This window comes from Seriola dumerili, unplaced genomic scaffold (assembly GCF_002260705.1).
Source record: "Seriola dumerili isolate Sdu_G_001 unplaced genomic scaffold, Sdu_1.0 BDQW01000052.1, whole genome shotgun sequence".
Lineage (NCBI taxonomy): Eukaryota > Metazoa > Chordata > Actinopteri > Carangiformes > Carangidae > Seriola > Seriola dumerili.
The window spans coordinates 2801915-2821733 of record NW_019174307.1 but is presented as its reverse complement, the minus strand read 5'-3'; the positions used below and the strand labels follow the sequence as shown (position 1 = coordinate 2821733).

Sequence of the window (19819 nt, the reverse complement as noted above, 5' to 3'; positions counted from 1 at the left end):
CATCAATAAAGCATGTTTTATTGAAACAGGTCATATTTCACTACAGTACTTTTTTCCCCACCTACCTAACGCTCAACACAACATGGCAGAGGTGGAAACAAGTCAAATGGAAAAATGGAATATGGAACAGATCTCATATGAAAACAACTATCAATCTCCAATAAGTTTCCAATGTTCACTCAACAAGCATTTCAACAAATCAAGCATCAATCAAGGTGATCAAGTAATTTTTGTAACCTATTTCTTTCCTAAATTACCTGATTTTTGGCCCAATATATTTACATGACAAGCCACTTCCTGCAAGGCAGATTTTTTTTTTTCCCTTTAAACTTTTCATCAAAACATACAAAATTATTTCTATACAATAGACAAATGATGAAAATAGGCGTTAAATGTGAAATTGAATGAACTGTTACTCGGATGATTCATTCTAAAACCTAAATTTGATGATATGGATACAAGGGGGGAGTCAATTGGAACCAAATGTGTCTCCTATGTGGTAAATAACTGATGCTGGTGTTATTGCTCTCGAAGCCAAAACAAATCTGGGTCATTGTCACAGCAGCCACACAAAACCATGCTCTGATATATGGGAAAATACACTGAGTGTAAATCAAGTTATATTGTATAAAACATGGCAGAATTGCAAAGTTTGCATCTGGAGCAAACAAAGTCTGGAAAAAGACTTTATAATACCACACATGTATTATGGGTAAGTTACATTCAACCTATGTAGAACTCCTAACTGTATGAAGCTAACCATATGCTTGTAGTTCTTCCCACTACTGAAGCCCTTTGATTTTTACAATATTTAAATCAGGTATCTATTGGCACCAATACACATTCAGCTCCAACCTTCATAACACGGTTACAGTCAAAACACTTTCACACAGGACGTTATTTACAATCAAACTGCAATTTGTCTTAATGATAAAGGAGCTGCTTTGAAATATTTCTTCACACACTATAATAAAACTGCATGAAAATCCATCATAACCCTGTTTCAACCACTTATATAGACTGTATGTAAATATAACAATATCAATAATACAACTTGAAAGCATCAATGAAACAATCAATCCATGTCAATTAGGTGATGACAGATGGGAGATGTCATCAGGGATCACCTGTGAAATTTGAGCAGAGGAAAAATTAGACTGAGGACCAGAGAACGTCGATCACCAAGTCTGGCCTTATTCTGTGTGTCTGTGTCATCCTTTAAACAATAGCAAGTTTTTTTCTAAACATGTTTTAAATACTGTATGTTGCAAATCATAAGGACGGCTCCTTTAAAACAGCCCTTTTTGCTTTTACTAAGCCAATAGTTGCCAATTTTTGGCTTGTAACCCTTAAAGCAAATCAGTGCCTACTCGTGACCTCAGAGACTTTACGGTGCCTGAAATTCGAAGAAAAATAGGGCAAAAGTACAAAAAATAAAATTGTGTAACAGAGATTTTGCAAACGAAAAATCTAATAATTCCTGACCTGAAAGCAAATCAAAAAATTAAAACACCTCAATTTACATAAATCATCAGGGCCTTATTGTTGCTGAATATATTCAGAGCTAATCCATCTAATTTGCTGGTGCATTCGCAGCTGCAAGTAATTATACTGTCTGGTCTATGACTCGTGTCACTACCCATCTTGAGTTGCTGACCATTTTAATTAGTTTTAATTTCCTTAGCTTAGTTCTAGTTGTGCTTCCTACTGCCCTCAGTTTACTGACTTTATGACAGGCTTATCGCCTAAGCCAGATGATTGAACATAATACTCTTCCGTTTAAAGCCAGTATAATAAAGCTAAAAATAGTTTACTCTCCTGCACATTTAAATAGCTCAGGAAGGTTCTGCGAGTATGTGCTCTGTATTGCTTGACCTACATCCCTGCAGATAGAGTGGGATCATAAACACCTTATATTATTTACAGAATGCAGCCCTCTCTCTGAGCCAAAACATTTACTGTACTTATTGCTATGTGCTGCATGTGCAGCGCCAAGTCATGCAACGCACTTTAAAACACCACCTGGACAATTCAACATCAGCCTGAAGGTTTTATGGGTTTTTTTCTTGTTTATTTTTAGCTTCTCATGCAAACTTGCTTTTTACTTGTAAAGTTGAATAAAAACCACTATAAAAGGTAAAGCAAAATTTTTCTTCTGGTACTTGACAGTGCATTGTTCCACTTACTGTACATGTACTTGTGATATCTTTTTGCAGCCCTAAAGGAGCAAACTCAAGACTTTCTTCTTACTAACATCTAGTGGTTAATTTTTGAATTACACCTAAATACCACTGAGGGTAGTCAAGACTTCTCAAGCTTATATACCCTGAACTAGAGACCAGGAGAAAAAGTCAATTATAGGCTATGACTATGAAAATAGTACGTTATTATGAACTTTATATTTCACACATATTTCACATGAGTATCTCTTATATAAAAGGCTCATGGCTCCACAGATTGATATCTGCAGAGCAACACTGTGAAAAATGTGTGTGAAAACATTTTTATATATGATTGAGACGTGATTAATTCCTGTGGTCTCTTATGGATCTGAGATGACCCTGGGGTACTCTTGGGGTTTGGGATCCTTCTCTTTGGCTGTGTCCGGTATCACTCACTACTCCCTATATAGTCCATAGGGAGTTTGCCATTTTGTAGTGCTGTCCGAATGTTTAGTGAGAAATATTATGCCCTATATAGCGGACTCATAGTATCCCACAATGCATCGTGAAAAGTAGTGTACAACCGATGGTCACTAACCAAGTAATATATACCTTAATGCATTGCACTCTCGCTGAAAGAGAGATTAACAGTGCGGAAAAAAATGACCTGCGTCGTGTCCGAAAGGGTTTTTTCATTTTGCCAATGAGCTCACTATATAGTCTTCTATACTGAACTCCCTGGATAGTGAGTAGGGAGGAGTCAAAGAGTGAGTGATTTCTGACAAAACCTTTGTCTGCAGATAGCTGATACATCTGGATCACCTGTGGAGCCCAGTGTTTTCCAGGGTATACAAGTCCTGGCTGCCAGCTAACCATTCTCTGCAGGTACACCACATTTTGGGTTTGGCTATGTTGTCTAAGTTTAATCCATATGTTTGGTTCTGCACCTTACAACACCTGCACTCACATATACCTTGATCATGCAGAGCACACATACCACTGGCGTGGCTCCCTTTTGTTGTAGCCACTTGAGCCAGGTCATGACAAATCTTACATGTGCATAAATCTATACCATATCTATGACTTTAACTGACAAGGTAAAATAAAGTTGAACTGAAGGAACAGAAAATTGTAATAGAAATGCCTTTAAACAGCTTTTTCTGTCACTCACTCAGCACCTGAAGCTGGGCTCTGCTCTTTGTTTTCCCAGAGCTGAACTCCACCACTCCGTTCATGTCCGGGGAGGTTTGTCGGAGGGTCAGTCTGTGGACTGTGCCCATCTTCTCCAGGAGAACCTGAGGGCTTGGCTGTAAGGGCTCCCCGTTCAGACTCCACACAGGAGCTTTGAGGACAGGCACCGACACCTCACATTCGAAGCAGGCTTCATCGGGGGCCTTGACCTCCACGTCTTTCAGCTCTCTGACCATCAATAAAGACTGGGCTGAGACGGTGCACAGAGCACAGGGAAAACTGTTAGCATTTTTATATAAACAGGTTTCCAGTAAGGTTCCCTGAAACATATTAATCAGAGTTATGACAAAAAGTGTACTGGAGTATATCTGAGAGCTGAGGAAGAAACTTTTGACTTTTAAAGAGTTAGATATCAAACCCAGTTTTGAGAAATCTTACATCAGCTGGTGAAAAGTGTTTGTGTATGTTTTGGTCGTTAGATTTTTCTTGTCCTTGTCCTTTTCTTTCCCTTTTGTGCTCTGCTGTTTTCCCCTTCCTCATGTGTTTTTTGGTCCCCAGTTTGTTCCTTTTGTGTGTGTGTGTGTGTGTGTGTGTGTGTGTGTGTGTGTGTGTGTGTGTGTGTGTGTGTGTGTGTGTGTGTGTGTGTGTCAGCTGGGCATGGCTTCCCTGGTTCCTGCTCCCTCCAGTCTCCATACTCACCTGCTCAGTCGGCTACCTGTTTGCTTTTTCTGAACTTTTTGTAATCCTGTTGTTTTTGTGCTTCAGATTCATGCTCCTGCCTCACTCAGCTCCTGTCTTGTCTTGCCTGCTTGGATTTTGTTTGCCTGCTCAGCTGTGTGGATCCCTGTCTGTAAGTCTATCTCTGCCATTATCCTGCCGGACTGTCTACAGCCCCATGCCCTCAGCATCGTAAGCAGCTCCCATTCCACACCATAAACTAAAAGTGCAATAAAAGACTTTTTTATACCACTACTCTGTGTTCTGCCTTAGGGTTCAGATAATACCAAAACCTTACAGACACGCCTATTAAAAACAACCAAGTGATTTGATTTTCATTTTAAAATAGGCTATAAAAATTTAAATTGAAATACAAGGTGTTTTTGATGTTTCATTTTCATTTCGTATAGGAAAAAGCAAAGGGAAACAAAAAAAAGACACTTATTGTGAGACAAGTGATGCAGAGCTCTGCCTGTATGAGTTAGAAGATGAAGATCAAACCATTTATCAAATTTCACTCATCCCTTTTTGACTGTGAAAAAGAAACACGCTTTGTATTTCAATTTTTGTATTTAAAAATGAATATCACACAATCAAATGGCCAAAAAATACACGAAAATGTGGTAGATTCCCCGTTAACTTGTTCAGTTAACCTAATTTGCCTTTTGGATGAATAAAGTCTTATCTTAACCCCAAGGCTATTTTGCTGTTGTTTAATCTCTTTATTTATATTGAGGACAGTTTAGACAGAAATAGCATGATCTGGTTTGTGAATGGCATATTCTGAGCTACATTTTATTATGAAATGACACATTTAACAGCCAGGGTTGAAGATCTATATGAGATGAATTAATCAAAAACTCCCTTACCCTCCACTGTCAGTTTTGCAGAACATGTGTGCTCTCCAACCTGGACACTGTATGTGCCCTCATCATCTAGTGCCACCTGCTGGATGACCAGTTTGCGATAACAGCCTTCACTGCATATCTCGAAGCGCTCCGAGGGCAGGATGACATTGCAGCCTTTGTACCAGCGGATACTACATCTGGAGTTAGACACTGTGCAGTCTAGGATAACACGGGTCTTCTCAAGGGCGGTCTTATCCTGTAGAGGTTTTACAATGTTGACAGGAATCTCTGGAAAGGGAGAAATGCAGTTTAAAATCGAGGACATAGTTTGATGACAGAAGAAATCAAGCAGTTAAGTCACACAAATCAACACACTTTTTTACTATATTTGAAACTTTTTAACATGACCAGAAAATCAACATTGCCTGGCTTTAAGGGTTCGCATGAACCACAGACATTGTATTTAGTGTAAATCAAAAATCCTGTGAAAAAGATCACACTAAACTAGCTCACTGTGGTGCTTGGACTACAAGCAGTAATGCTCTATAATTTGGCCCTAATAAATCAATATATATATATATATATATAGTACAAACATGTATACATTACATACAAACATGTATACATACTTTAAAACATCTAACAGCATGTTTACATTATTATAATAGGCTACCTTCCACCTCCAGGTAAGCGGCAGATTCAACATGTCTGGCAACAAACTTGATCTCTCCAGAGTCCTCTGCTCGCACATTGCACATAAGAAGAAAATGTTTGGTCCCTGAAATAAGAACAAAATAGATGACAATGATAAATAATAAACCAGATACTAATTGGCTTAATTCTACTGGCTAAAGAATAAGCAATTCCACCCACTTTATTTTTTCATTTCTGTTTACAGGATATTATTTACATTAGCCTCTTTAGCTCCTGTCTTGTTACAGTATTAAAAAGCCTGACATCATCACAATGAATTGCATTATTTATGATTTTCAAGCTGACCTTCCTGGCGGATCTTGATGGTGCTGGTGGGTTGTATCCTCTCCCCATTTTTGTACCATTCTCCTGGCACATCCTCCACTGAGATCTCGCACACAAACACGGCATTCTGATCTTCCTGGATGTCCAGATCCTCAAGGCCCTGCAGGATCAATAGCTCACGCTCTGCAGAAAGAATTAACATTTAAAAAATATTTAAGATTTCAGCGGGGACCTCTCAACAATATCAAACTGCAAAAGTAAAAAGAGAGAGGGAAAAAACATTTAAGACAATTTCGAACCTTATTTTTGTCAGAACAGGAAGTCTTTGCTATGGTTTCCTATCCCCTTTTTAAAACATGGTAAATGTATAGAAATGTTGCATTTTCTACACTTTTAGTCTACAACTATGGCTATATTGTGGCCTAACTGATAAAGTTATACAATAAATATTAGACAATGTCCTCTGATGTCTGATGTCTGATGTCTGAATTATCCAGGTCATAGTTGTAGGTACCTGAAGACGTTTCACCTCTCACGTCCTCTGATGTTGTATACCCACTGTCATTATGTCTATACTGGAAATCCTCAGCAGACGGCAGTGTTGTGCTGTATTTGCAAGGCTGAAAGCCCGGTTCATAGACAGAATTATCTCCTACTGTAATACAAAGGGAACTAAATATATGAACTGCATTCACAATGTTTTTTTTTACCATAACAATAAAATTATATATACTGTATATATACCGTCATTGGTAAATATTGCTACCAGTCTAGGCCGTATAGCAATACCTAGGTAATAATAATCCTAATGTGCTTAAATGTGTCTACATCTAAAAAGTATTCAAATTAACTTGTATTGTACTTTAACCCTCTTTAGGATATGCATCATGACTTTAAAACACACCCACACAGGTGTTTTCCATTAAGTCTAATTAAGTCTAATTTGTCCCACCCAATCAGGTGTAACACAGCTAACAGGTGAGAGTGAGTGATGTCAATCAAGTTTAGTCTCTACCATGTGGCAACCTACAGAGCCACTCTTAGTGCTAAAAACTGCAGTTTCGCTTGAGGCTTACTCCAAAAACGAGTAAATCCCCACGGACTCACGTAATAATGTCCAACTTTACAACAGAAATGAACATGTTTACAGCCTGCCATAAAAAAAAAACGTGTTTGGTCTCTACAGCTTATTTCCTCCTTCATGGCAAGGGGGGTGTTTATAACTCACCCGTTCACAAACCGACATTCACCGAAGTCTCAGCTCCACACATGCCACCTCTTTGCTATTTTTTCGATTAGCTGGGAGTTGTGGGGAATCACTGCAAAGATTTTGACGGTAGAGCAATCGCTCCTTAGAAACCTACGGGTGACGTCACGGAGGCTAGAGCTACAGCCACAATCAGCCACAACTGATATCACCTGTGTGGGTGAGGAGTGGTGGTGTAGCAACCATGCTAGGCTAATTTTGGGATTCTGTTGGCTCTGCTCTCAAGCTAGCTTGGTGCGATAGCCTTATTGTATTTTAACTTTAATGATGCCTGAGTGGTGAAAGTTAATTGTTTGCTAACACTAGCTAGCTTAGTTAATATCCTAGCAAGGTCAATAAAGTCCTCAATATTGAAGAGAATCAGCAGCTAACAAGTGGCTAAGGGCAGCTAACATGAACAAAGGTTGCAGTGCTTATCTGGCATTGTGAATGTGTGGTAAGTCCTTTTTTTCTTTGTTTTTGTGTACATGTTTACAGTCCTCGCTAAATATTCTACCAATTATTTCCAAGTTAACTACACACACACATACACTGCAATGGACATGTTGACATTATGTGAATAATACTGTTTGACTTACTTTGGCAATGTTTAGTGTAACTCAGTTATACTCTGTGCCTTTCAAATTATGGTTGTAACAAATCCTAAGAGTGGTTTACCAAAGCCTAAAAGTATTTAATAACTATTTCATTTTTTTTCTTTGACATACTGCCTGTCATAGACATTTTTACAGCAGACTGATTGAAGTGCAGGTGGGACTAGTAACATTAACAGCTCTGTTCAAGTGACACATTGAGCTGTCATGCAGAATACACACAAAGATTGAATATGTTATTTTATTAATTGGGCTATACCTGTGTTTTTTCTGCTGTTAAAAAGGTGCTGCCGTCTGTACATAAGTTGACCTAGATGTTGCTGCACATTCAGTTCAGCTCTGGTAGAATGTAGTTATTTGAATGATTTTTTCCTTTAAAACAGCATCACAATATCGCACTGTCCACCCAGACTGTGTGGCACAAGGTGTGCAGTAGCTGTATCTCGAGTGAATTTGAGTTTTTCTCTGTTGTCGATTTCTCAGTTTGATGAGTTTATTAAAGGATTAAAGCAAAGGAAGTGTTAGTTTATCATTAAAGAAATGTGCATCTGAGTAGATACAACCTAGTGCTCATTCTAATTCTTGATCACTAGCCAGGTGCAGTGTTGATTAGCTTGAATAATTCTGTGCTGTGTCATTTGTATAAAAGAACCCATAGCTAATCATAGTACTGACTTTTTTTTCCATAAAAAATTACTTACAGTCAATGTAGAGAGAGACAAGAAACACCAGGGAGAGAGTTGTTGGGCTACCAGGGGACCTCATTTTAGACCGCTGATACAACTTAATTACTTTCAGTCATGTATACTTAGTTAATGCCAATACCGCTTTTCAGCCTTGGCTTAAGGTACTCTTTCAGTCAGTCCGTATTTGTATCACACCACTGTGAAACTAGTGGCACTTTGTGGAAATTCATCATCATATTACTGATTTCACAGTCGAGCCTGTTAGTAGTACTTTGACAGGAAAACATCTGGTTGGAAATGTTTACTGATACGTAAGAGCCAATAAAGCTTTGGCAGGTACATTTGTCTTGGCTTAGTCATGTCGACCTGGACAGATCGAATATGAGGAGGTTAATGTGGCATGACCACCGCTTCTTGGGTAACAACTGAGACAAGACTGTTCTGGAAAGAAGGGTCTATTAGACCAGTAAGCTATTAGGTTGTTTTGTTTGTGTATCTCTATGAAAGGGTGGTGTTGAATGTATAAGAGATGATTTCTGTATTAGAGTATATGTCATTTGCACATGTACTAAGTGTTGTATGTAACTGCAGCCTCCATGCATGGTAACAGAGCAGTAAAGGAGTATTTCTACAATCTCACTCTGCTTGTTATTTCCTTTTTCATAACAGAGGATGTCCCTGGCACCTTTTCTGTAATTTATAGTATTTAGACAGCAGACTTTACCGTAGACCTCCACAGTGCAGGATGTAATAGCATCTCCAGCATCGCAGGTATACATGCCAGAGTCACTGACATGACATTTCATGATCTGAAGAAACCGTTTTCTCCCCATTGCATAAATCCGCAAGTCCTTCCCTGGCTTCACCTCAACCCCATTCTGAAAAGGATGAAAAAAAAAAAAAGTATTTTAATTTTTCTCTAGTGCAATTAATCCAAACAACTCCAAGTGGATGTGATGCATTGTACACTTAAGTCAATTATAGTTCTTTATTGTTCCACATTGATCAACATAAAGTTGGCAGAAGACAACCCAGTAAAAGTTTGTTTTACTTTAGGCTTGAACTCAAAATTTGGTCTAGAATTTTATCTTTGGTGATTATGACTGCAATGCTGTGTCCACAAAGATTTTCGCTGTTTGGATGGTGTCTAAGTTTGTGATTGGGTAGTGTCCATCTTTGTTGTTTAGAATGAAAAAGAAAAATCCAACACTTGCCTTAATCCATTTTACATTGACATTGTGTCTCGACAGCTCACACTCAATAGAGATTACTGCTCCTTCAGAGAATTTCTGGTCCTCCAGTTTTCTGAAAATAGTCACTGGGGGCTCTGGTGGTGAGAAAGCATGCTTAGTTAAGAAACCAAAACCATATTTAAATTTCTCAATTGCATTGCTACACAAAATCAGTAGCTAAAGGATAGGGTTGCAGTTTTTAAAGTCTGTCTTCAAACAAAAGTCAGGTGGCAGTGTGAACAGTGAAACAGCTTTCATTTGTTGTAATCATTCCTTCCCTCCTAACATACTTTGAATGGAAGAGATTGGACGACAAAATCCACAGTCCTTGTTCCATGTTAAAATTAGGGTAGACCGATCTGGCCAAAAGCTCACATGACAATTTTTTTGGGTAGCATTGCAATCAACAATCCTAATTGTGACTATCTGCCTTTTAATGACATGATCTGCATGATATTTCTAAAAAAGTAGATCATATGTCAAAGTAAGATTGTCCATGATATAAGATCATCAGATGGCCCACCCTTAATTAAACTATATTCCAAGGTTTATGTGAAGTTAATATCAGGCTTCACAGAATTCCCCCATTTGTGTTACTATTCCTCCACTGCAGCTCATGAGGGAAACGGTGTGATGAAATGCAAAGAGGGAATGCTGTACTAAAAAGACCATAACCTGATTTGTCTTAGTTTTTTTTTCTTAAGATGAACCTGAACAAAAATGTGAACCTATCTTTTAAGTTAAGTTTTCATCTAATTGTCATCCTCAGCATTTCAGCCCCTAGCTCAAAGGGATGATGCACACTGAGTGACTGGGCATGGAGCGGATTATTTTACAGCATGAGGTTAAACTAGCACCTGACAGAAGAGACAGAACAGAGCTACCACTTTTCATTGGGTCATGCTAGGCTATTTTGTGTTTGCAACATGAGACCAGATAAAGACAACAGTAGCAGAGCCGTCACTCCATTCCATTATCATGCCTCCACTGGCTGGCATTTGGTCTAGTAGTCTGTGTGGACCACTTTAGCTACCAGTCTGAGGTCATAACAAAATTAGTACAGTAAAATTTTGTTTTGGTAGTACTGCAGTATACTGTACATAGTTTGTCAGCTGTGAACTAAAACGTGAAGATAATGAATTATTTGGAAGCATTAAGTTGTACCAGTATATTACTTAACAGAGCTTGTTAATTGGCCTTATAATAAGCAGAATTATCTTAAAATTACTTTTTTTTTTTTTTAACTTAATGACCTACCCTTCACAACAAGCCTTGCAGACGTCTTCAGATTCTCTACACTGAATGTAAAGGTGCCAGTGTCTTCTACTGATAGATTAGAGATGGTGAGGCTGTGAACTTGTCCTTTGGCACTCATACGGAAGTGGTTTGTCGGCTTAAGCTGGATTCCGTTTCTCATCCAAGTGCCTGGCACATTGGGATGTGAGAGCTCCACTTCAAAGGAGGCCGTTTCTCTCTCTGTGGTTTTAATGTCAGTCAATCCCCTCTTGATTGTGATTTTTCGAGCTGTAAAGGAAGATACAGTTAAGTTATCCAACAGCAGATTTTGAGGGTGTTACTTTTATGTTTGTAGTACAAGTACGTTTAGCCATCTACTTTTTGTGTGCTTTTTGTGTTAGTACTTTTCCATATTATGAATAAATGAAAATAAATCATAGTTAAACAAAGGTTATGTCTGAAAGATTGGCCCCAGTAAAATTCATTTGTATTCCACTTTAACACTGAGCACACATGGTGTCCATTTTCTGTTACAGAATAGGCTTGGAGTCTGTTCTGTGCACAGCAGTCTGCAGTTAAACAGTACAAGCTGGCACACACTGACCAGACGATATTTTAGTCATTTGAGTACTGGGCTTTATACAAAAGCCAGCTTTGAAACTGCCAACATTTTTCACTTATTCTAACGCAGACAAGCATTCCCTGTGGAAAAAAGGAGTGTTTATTTTGGAGACCTGATGACAACAACCTTAGTTTTGAAGGCCAGGGTGTAAATTTAGATGCAATGAGAGGAGATCCAAATTCATAGGAGGTGCCAACAGCAGCCCGAAGTCCTGACTTTCCCCTTCCCACCCACACTAGTGTTGAAAGCACAGCCTTTAATTCACCCACTGGCCTGTGGGTCATAGGACTAAGAAATATAAGACGCATGCACAAAGAAAAACAATCATAAGTACGTCTTAATCACTACAAGATGCTGGTTTTATAGTGTCTCAAGTTTGCAACTTACATGAAATTTAAGTGGTGCTTTTTGTTAGGAAATGTGTACTTTATTTACAAAATGTAATTGTAGTCCTTGAATAATAGTGTCATAACTTGTTATTTATCAAGCACTTCCTTTAAACTGTAATCTAGGTGATGAAATCCACTCAGGAATTTATTGATCTTTTGTCAATACAGAAACCCTGGTTTCAGTGTCAGCTTGGGCTGTAAGGCTATCACCTGTTGGGTGCCATCGTGTTCCAGTACAAGTGCAATCCTGGTCTTCCAGTCACTTGAATTACTCTCACTCAGTTAATTGAGCTTTGCTTCACAAGAAGCACTGATTGAGGGTGTGCAAGAGGTGCAGCTGCCGGCAACAGCAGTAAACAAACAAGAACAGAGCATAGTGAGAACACGTGCACACTCACGTTCCACTGTTAGCTGGGCTTGCGTGCGGTCATGGAGGGTTTCACAGCTGTAGGTGCCCCGGTCAGACACAGCCAGTTTGTGTATGGTGAGACTGTGTTTTCGGCCCTTGTTTTTCAGGGTATACTTAGCTTCGGGGTGGATCAGCACCCCTTGCCTCATCCACTGCACCTCTCCTGAATCCAGACTCACCTCCACCTCTAGAATTACCTCACTGTACTCTTCAGCAGAAACTGGTGCCATTTTCTTGGTGAACATCACCTGTTGCTCTGAAAATGAATATAGGGAATTTCTAGATAGCAGCATCTATCATGTCACCGCTTTATATACTTTTATATGATCAAATTGTATGTTTGTGTTCCTTGCATAAAAATACTCTGAAGCCACACCCAGACAGAGCGAAATGCAATACAGAGCAAAGAAATTCAGAAAAGTTATGATGCAAGTTCAGGCAAAGACACCAAGCAAAAAGCAATGAGGAGCCTTGCCCCCTGCAGTGTCACATATGCCAAAACCACTGAGCCACTTGTCTCTGTCAGTTACCAGAGGAATTCTAACAGGAGAAGCTGCTAAGCGCTAGCTGTCAAAGACGCCTTGAACAATTTCAAGTTGTCTGAAAGGGTCATTATTTATCATATATGCTTATGTGACACTAAAGGTACACATGCATTTAAACTTTCTTACTTTTATGTTTATGTTCACTTCAGTATTGCTGAAAATAGCTCATAGTTAAAAATAAGGCGATAACTACCAGAGAGATAAGAGGTTAGCTGAACTATTGTTAAATGTTGTAACTTCTATGATTCATCTAGACAAATATATAATTATAGTGTTAATGGATGGGGCAAGAACTCACCTTGAACCTGTAGTTCTGCTTCTGATACCAACCCCTCTGCATCAGCTGTCACTCTGCCACTATCTGAAACCGTGCAGTTGTGGATGCAGAGCATGTGGCATAGTCCATTGCTTGAAATGACAGTCCGCTCATTCAGAGCTACTTGCTTGCCATTTAAGTGCCACGCCAACTGAGTGTCCACTGGTGAAACCACACACTTAAATACTGCATCTTCTCCTTCACGGACTGTGATGTTACGAAGCTCTGCTATGAACTCAACAACACGGGGAGCTAAAGGCAAAATATCCAGCTGAATTAGATTTGAAGCTTTCAATGTTAAGATGGCACACTGACCATTTTAAACCATTTTCTAACACATTATTTGTAAGATTTAAATGCACTTACTTTCTACAGTGACCGTAGCTGAGGTCCTGTCATCTGTGGATTCACAGGCATATTCTCCAGCATCTTCTTCAGCTATTTGGTGGATGGTGAAGTTTCGCTCTCGTCCTTGTGCCCTTATTGTGTGTCGACGGCTTGGAGAGATCTCCTGGCCATCCTTTAGCCATTGTACATCTCCTTTGGGCTTGCTGATCTCGCATCGTAGTGTAAGGCTGCTGCCCTTCAAAGACACAGTATTCTCCAGTGGTTTGGTAAATTTCACCTTCATTTCTAATAAGAAGATTAAGAAATATTACACCAGAGAGATGTTAACTTTGTGATGATTAGGATCAAGTAAATGTTTACTGTGGAATAAAGGTCACATTTTGATTAGGAGTGCCAAATTCTTACCTTTAACTAAAAGACTGAAATACATCTCATCTGTGTTTACGTCACAAACATATTCTCCAGAATCTGACAGCTGCAGGGGATTAATGGTGAGCTTGTGGGTATTACCCTCACTCGAAATGTGAATGTTGTCCTCGTTCAATAGTTGGCCATCTTTCAGCCACCGGACATTAGCTCTTTCACGGCTCACAATGGCACACAGCGTGACACTCTCATTTTCATAGGCTGTGATGTTATTACTTGCTTTTTTATTCACAAACTTGGCCGCTGGCTCTGAGAAAAATGAGATTTGCAAAGGAGTTGCCTTTGAATTACAATTGCATACATGAAACATTTAGTTCATCAAACAAAAACATGTTTCACTTTAATCTTACCTTGCACCTCAACAATTGTTATTAATTTGTCATCGATGGCATCACAAATGTATTCTCCAGAGTCTGAGGGCTGAAGCCCAGAGAGAACGAGCTTTCTCACAACATCATGGCTGTCAATTTTTATACGTGTATCTGGTTTCAGTATCTCGCCATTCCATAACCACTGAACAGTGGCATTTGGCCGAGACACTTCACACTCCAAAATAAGGTCATCTCCTGCTACCAGAATATGATGCTCTGGGTGACCTGAGTTTCCAATGATCTGCACTGGAGGCTCTGAGCATAAACAACACAGTACCAGTTATCAGTTAGTGTCTTCAGTCCTTAGTCGAGGAAAGACGGATAACATTTGAATTGCTTAATAAGTTGATTACCTTTGACAGTGATGTAGAAGACCATCTTATCATCTCCTGCATCACAAGTGTACTCTCCAGAATCTTGGAGCCCAGCATTTAGGACAACCAGTGATCGGAAAACACCTTGCTCCTCACTACAGTATCGCTCCGTGTCATCAATAAGCTGATTATCTTTATACCAATTCACTGAAACACTGGATCTTGAGAGTTCACACACAAGAATAATGTCATCTGACACTAAGAACAGCTTTTCTGTTTTTGCGTTGGATTTTCCAAGAATTTTTACAGGCAACTCTGAAAATGAACAAGAAGAGAATTTCTATTTTTATAGAATTCATATTTTTTGCGTTCTATATTACACAGCCCCAAAGTTCCAAAAGATAATTAAAAAAAAAAAAAAAAAAAATCGTGCCCCAGAAACTATCCAGTTGCAAAGACGGAAGAATTATTTCAACTAATGTGATTTTTGCCTCTGATTGGCTTCTTTTATAATTGCAAGTGCCCCTGAGGCTGATGGATATTGTAATATTTTAGTGAAACAATACATGCATCATACCAATACTAGGGAGTAGGAAATAAATTCTGATATCAATATATCGGGCAATATGCCACATATAGAGTATAGTGTGTGTGTGTGTGTGTGGTGTGTGTGTGTGGTGTGTGTGTGTGTGTGTGTGTGTGTGTGTGTGTGTGTTGTTTATATATATTATTATATATATAAATAATATATATATATATATGTAACACTTGTGAAAAGGATATGTAATAAAAGCAGGAATTTTACAGTTTAACAATAAACTTTATTGTCCAAAATTACATCAGTGCAATGAAATGGTAATCTTCACTTGGAATTAAATAAAATAACTATAAATAAAAACATTAGAACAAATATGTATTTATGTTATATGTATATATTTAACAAAGGATCAAATGCACATAAAATGCTGCCTATATAACTTGACTTGACTTGAGCATTTCCTCTGCATTATTGCTTCTTAATAAAAGTATTCATGTCAGCGCCTTTTGGAGAATATATGTGCCAATACCAATATATCTGTGATAGGCCAAAATCGGCCGATAAAATTGGCTGACCGATATATTGGTCAGGCTCTACAATACATGATTTCTCTTAAAACTGGTTGCAATAACATAAACCTAACCTATGAAGTCGGATTGTTTTTCCCCATTCTTTATTCCCATTTCAGTTTTTTCTTTATCTGATATTGCTAATGGTACAAAAGTAGAGGACGCACATGGATAATTAAAAAACCCTGTAGTTTCATGTTATGACCACCAGATTTAATTATTTAAACTTTGTCTCTAAGAAATCATGTTTGGTCTAAATGCCTCAACTATGGGGCATTGCAATGAAGAAGAAGCAAGTAAGAGGTGCGAATCAATTTCAAAATTTATCTTTTGTGACTTTGAGGGCTTTATAGCATAGCCTTTCAAAAACTTATCTGGTTTTGGAGTAATACCTTGAAGTACAATAACCTACCTTGCACGTTCACATGGAAATCCATCACATCGTCTTTTGCATCACAGACATATTGCCCAGCATCCTCCACTGTTAGACAGTGAATGGTTAATTGACGCATAACACCGTCTTCAAGGACGGTGATATTTCTGGAGTCTTCTACTTCTTCCCCATTTTTCTTCCAGGTGACTTCGGCATTTGATCTTGAAACTTCACAGTCTAGAACCACAGTCTCCCCAGCCACTTTCTCTACTCTACTTGCAGTCTTCCTTGGGCGTAAGAAGCGAACAGGAGGCTCTGAGTATTCATAAGAATTTGTGTTAGAAATGGGTAAACACAGACACAGCAACCCATTAGTTGACCTATAGTCTCCCCATTCTTTAGTATTTCTTACCTGCTATGTTTACAAAGAACGTCATGGAATCGTCTGCTGTATCGCATACATATTCTGCTGAATCTTTGACAGTAGTTTCGGGTATAATGAGTCTTCTGTAGACACCATCCACCTCCAGAATAAGGTTGTCATTCTCCTCCACTTCGAGTCCATCTCGATACCAGCGCACCACTGCATTGGGCCGTGAGATCTCACAGCTCAGTACCATCCTCTCAGAGGTTTGCTGGCACAGTTCCATTTGTGACTGGCTTGGGGATACAATTCGCACTGGAGGTTCTGGAAATGGACATTTTGACATAGCATATACAGTATAACACCTGCAGGAATGTCTTTAGATACATCTTTAATACTCGAGGAATCAATAAACCACTAACACTGACAATGTTAACGACATCGCTTCAGATTGTGATCAAACTCCGTCCCCCCACAACTTTCCAGTGTTAGAATTGGAGAGCTGCATTTGACAATATTTGTAACCTTCGGAAACTGACAATCCAACAAACATGCCCACTGTACATAGCAATTGGCCAGGTATGTGGTGGTAAGAAAGTAGAAGAATTTGAACTTTGAAGTCATAACTCAAGCTGTCTTTTTTCACTTTTCACATAACCATTACCTTTTTGAGTTTACAACTGAGTGCAGTTGCCTTTTTAAAAGGAGATTGTCCAAAAGTGTGTACCATTTGTACAATTAATGTTTTCCTTTAGACACATTGAGATGACGCTACGCACTAACCTGTTTGTTGGATCATACTGATCCCTTATGATCTACATAATGTGCTTTTTGCTGTTACGCTACTGAGACACATATATATATGTACGTATATAGTATTAGGGGTCTTACCTGTAATACTAAGGTGAAAGAATATTGAATCATCAGCTGTATCACAGACATATTCTCCGGAATCTTCGACTCCACTAGAAAGGATTTTCAGTCGTCGATAAGGACCCTCAATCTTGAGCTTGATGTTCTCGCTCTCTTGCAGCTTTTGGCCATCTTTGTACCAGCTGACAACACCATTGGGACGAGACAACTCACAGCTAAGAATAATTTCATCAGGGACGTGGCGGTCAAGGTGGACATCCTCTTTAGGGTAGACTATCATCACTGGAGGTTCTTTGGAGAAAGAAAATATGAAATTGAAATGTGATCTGAACATTCGTCTTCACAATCAAGGTAAATTTAAGTACATTTTTTGCACAGTTTTTATGAAATGTATTACCTCGTATTGTAACCTTGAAGATTAAAACGTTATCTCCTGCACGGCATGTGTATGTCCCTGTGTTGGACAGTTGGGCTGAATGTATAGTCAAATTTCTTTTGGTGTCCTCTGCTTGCATTGTAATGTTATTGCTTGCTTGCATTTCAGTTCCATCTTTGTACCACTGGACAACACCATCAGTCCTCGATACTTCGCATGACAGAACAAGCTGTTCTTTTTCGACAACACTCTTGAAAAGGTCCTCCTCCGGGATATCAGCAAATGTTACCGGTGGTGCTACACAAAACAGTACACAAAAGAAGTAAGTTGTTGCTTGAAAGTAGAATTTATGGTTTATGCGCATGCACTAAGTAGCTGTAAGGTCAGGTTTTCACAGCTTAGACATGCTGATCTCAAGCCTTGCTATATCTAGATGACAACTTCTCATAGACATCATAATCATCTATGGCTGTTAATCCACTTTTGAAACAAACTGAAAAAGTTAATTAAAGCAGTGCACTGATGTAATGCAACCATGGATGTGTTGGGGGGGGGGGGGGCAGCAAACTCATTAAAATACATGCCATTTCTTTATGTCTATATCTTAAATGTGAAGCATGTATATGGAAAAGCTATGATGAATATGATGATTGGCCTTGGCCTTGTTTTTAGATATTAGAGGTCATGAAGGTGTATAAAACTCTGCAGTGACATCTTGCCAAGAAAAAGCTAAGCATATCACCTTTCACCTCCACATAGATATCGCTGAAATCTGAATCATCATCATCATCAGTTTTACAACTGTACACCCCAGAGTATGAAGATGTGGCCGACTTCATGACCAGTGTCCTCTTATTGCCCTCTGAATCGATGTTTATTTCCGATTTTGGCAAGATTATTCCATCCTCATAGCAGCAGGTCTGGCTTGCCAGGTCTGAGATCTCACAATGAAGTTTGATCACGCTGCCTGCTTCAACAGACTTGTTCCTCTCAGCCTCTGGAACAGCTGAGAATCAAACCGGTGCTATAGGAATTTCAATTCATTGAACAGTAACCAGATAGTAATCAGATTTGCTATGCTATACTATGTAACGTACATGGATTTACAGGCTAAAGGCTGTAAAATCTGATATTTGGCTCCAGATTGAACAGATGGTTCAAGAGTTGTTTGGTTTGTGCCTACAGAGGTTGACAGTGAGATCACTCAGTTACTTTAACATTGCTAGTTAGTAGGCTCATATACAATCAGTGAGACAGTATCATGGAACATGAATCATTCTAATTTCAAATGACTGGTTTTAACTTTGTACAAGTTCGCTTGGCAGCATGTAAATGGCAAAACATGGTTTATTTTGTTTGCTTTCTGTTTATCTGCAGGTTTGTCTGTTTGTTTATAAATTTTGGTTAATACAGAGCATGTAGATCAATAATGGCCTTTCAGAAAAGTAGGTCTGCAGCATCTACAATTCATCCTTCAGAAGTCTCACCAGAGTCATACAGTGAAAAGCACAACAGTCTGCGCTGCATCCTGGATCAAGTGGCAGAGTTTGACATGGTCAGAAACTGGGAGTAATGTGGGCATAACTACTTCCGTAACTGCTGGACTTGGCTGAAAAAGCTGTAAACACAACACTGACATAGTATTATCCCTTAAAGCTGTGGCAAACATTTTGCCTATGTACACACCCAGCAGACAGAGCAAATGTAGCATTCATTTAGAGTTGTATTTGTGTCCTTTTTATACAAAACTCGAGTACAATATTCACCCTCTTTTTACTCCCGTTCTGTTCTCCACTAACTCCTGAAGTAGATATCTGGCACTTTAGATGCTAAATGCTTCGGTATGTTCACCAGCTAGCCGCTAACTTTGACCGTCTGTTTTTCACTGTTGGCAGGTAGTGTACTGTCTATTTATCTGAGCTTTTTGGCTCAAAACAGTTCCCTGCTACGGAAACCATGAAACCAAGCTGAAAAAACACAAAAACATCTTCAGGGTCAGATGATAATTATCTGTGGTTGGTTCCAACAAGTGACACCTTTCACATTATATATGATAATTTGATCCATTGTCAATAT

At 38.9% G+C, this 19819-nt stretch overlaps 1 protein-coding gene across 1 annotated transcript in view; it reads right to left on the bottom strand.

Annotated features, from left to right (window-relative positions):
- Positions 1-44: 44 nt before the first annotated feature.
- LOC111218228 (obscurin-like protein 1) overlaps positions 45-19819 on the bottom strand; it is a 37858-nt gene continuing 18083 nt past the window's right edge. Inside the window, exons 8-23 of the mRNA XM_022740421.1 lie at positions 17765-18040; positions 17386-17658; positions 16543-16818; positions 16170-16445; positions 14690-14965; positions 14316-14591; positions 13174-13443; positions 12320-12586; positions 10932-11198; positions 9657-9769; positions 9167-9320; positions 5918-6079; positions 5592-5696; positions 4940-5206; positions 3334-3603; positions 45-1127 (exon numbers count right to left, since the gene is read on the bottom strand). Coding sequence (XP_022596142.1) covers positions 1117-1127; positions 3334-3603; positions 4940-5206; positions 5592-5696; positions 5918-6079; positions 9167-9320; positions 9657-9769; positions 10932-11198; positions 12320-12586; positions 13174-13443; positions 14316-14591; positions 14690-14965; positions 16170-16445; positions 16543-16818; positions 17386-17658; positions 17765-18040 — 3539 coding nt within the window. The 3' untranslated portion in view covers positions 45-1116. The remainder of the gene's footprint in view (positions 1128-3333; positions 3604-4939; positions 5207-5591; positions 5697-5917; positions 6080-9166; positions 9321-9656; positions 9770-10931; positions 11199-12319; positions 12587-13173; positions 13444-14315; positions 14592-14689; positions 14966-16169; positions 16446-16542; positions 16819-17385; positions 17659-17764; positions 18041-19819) is intronic.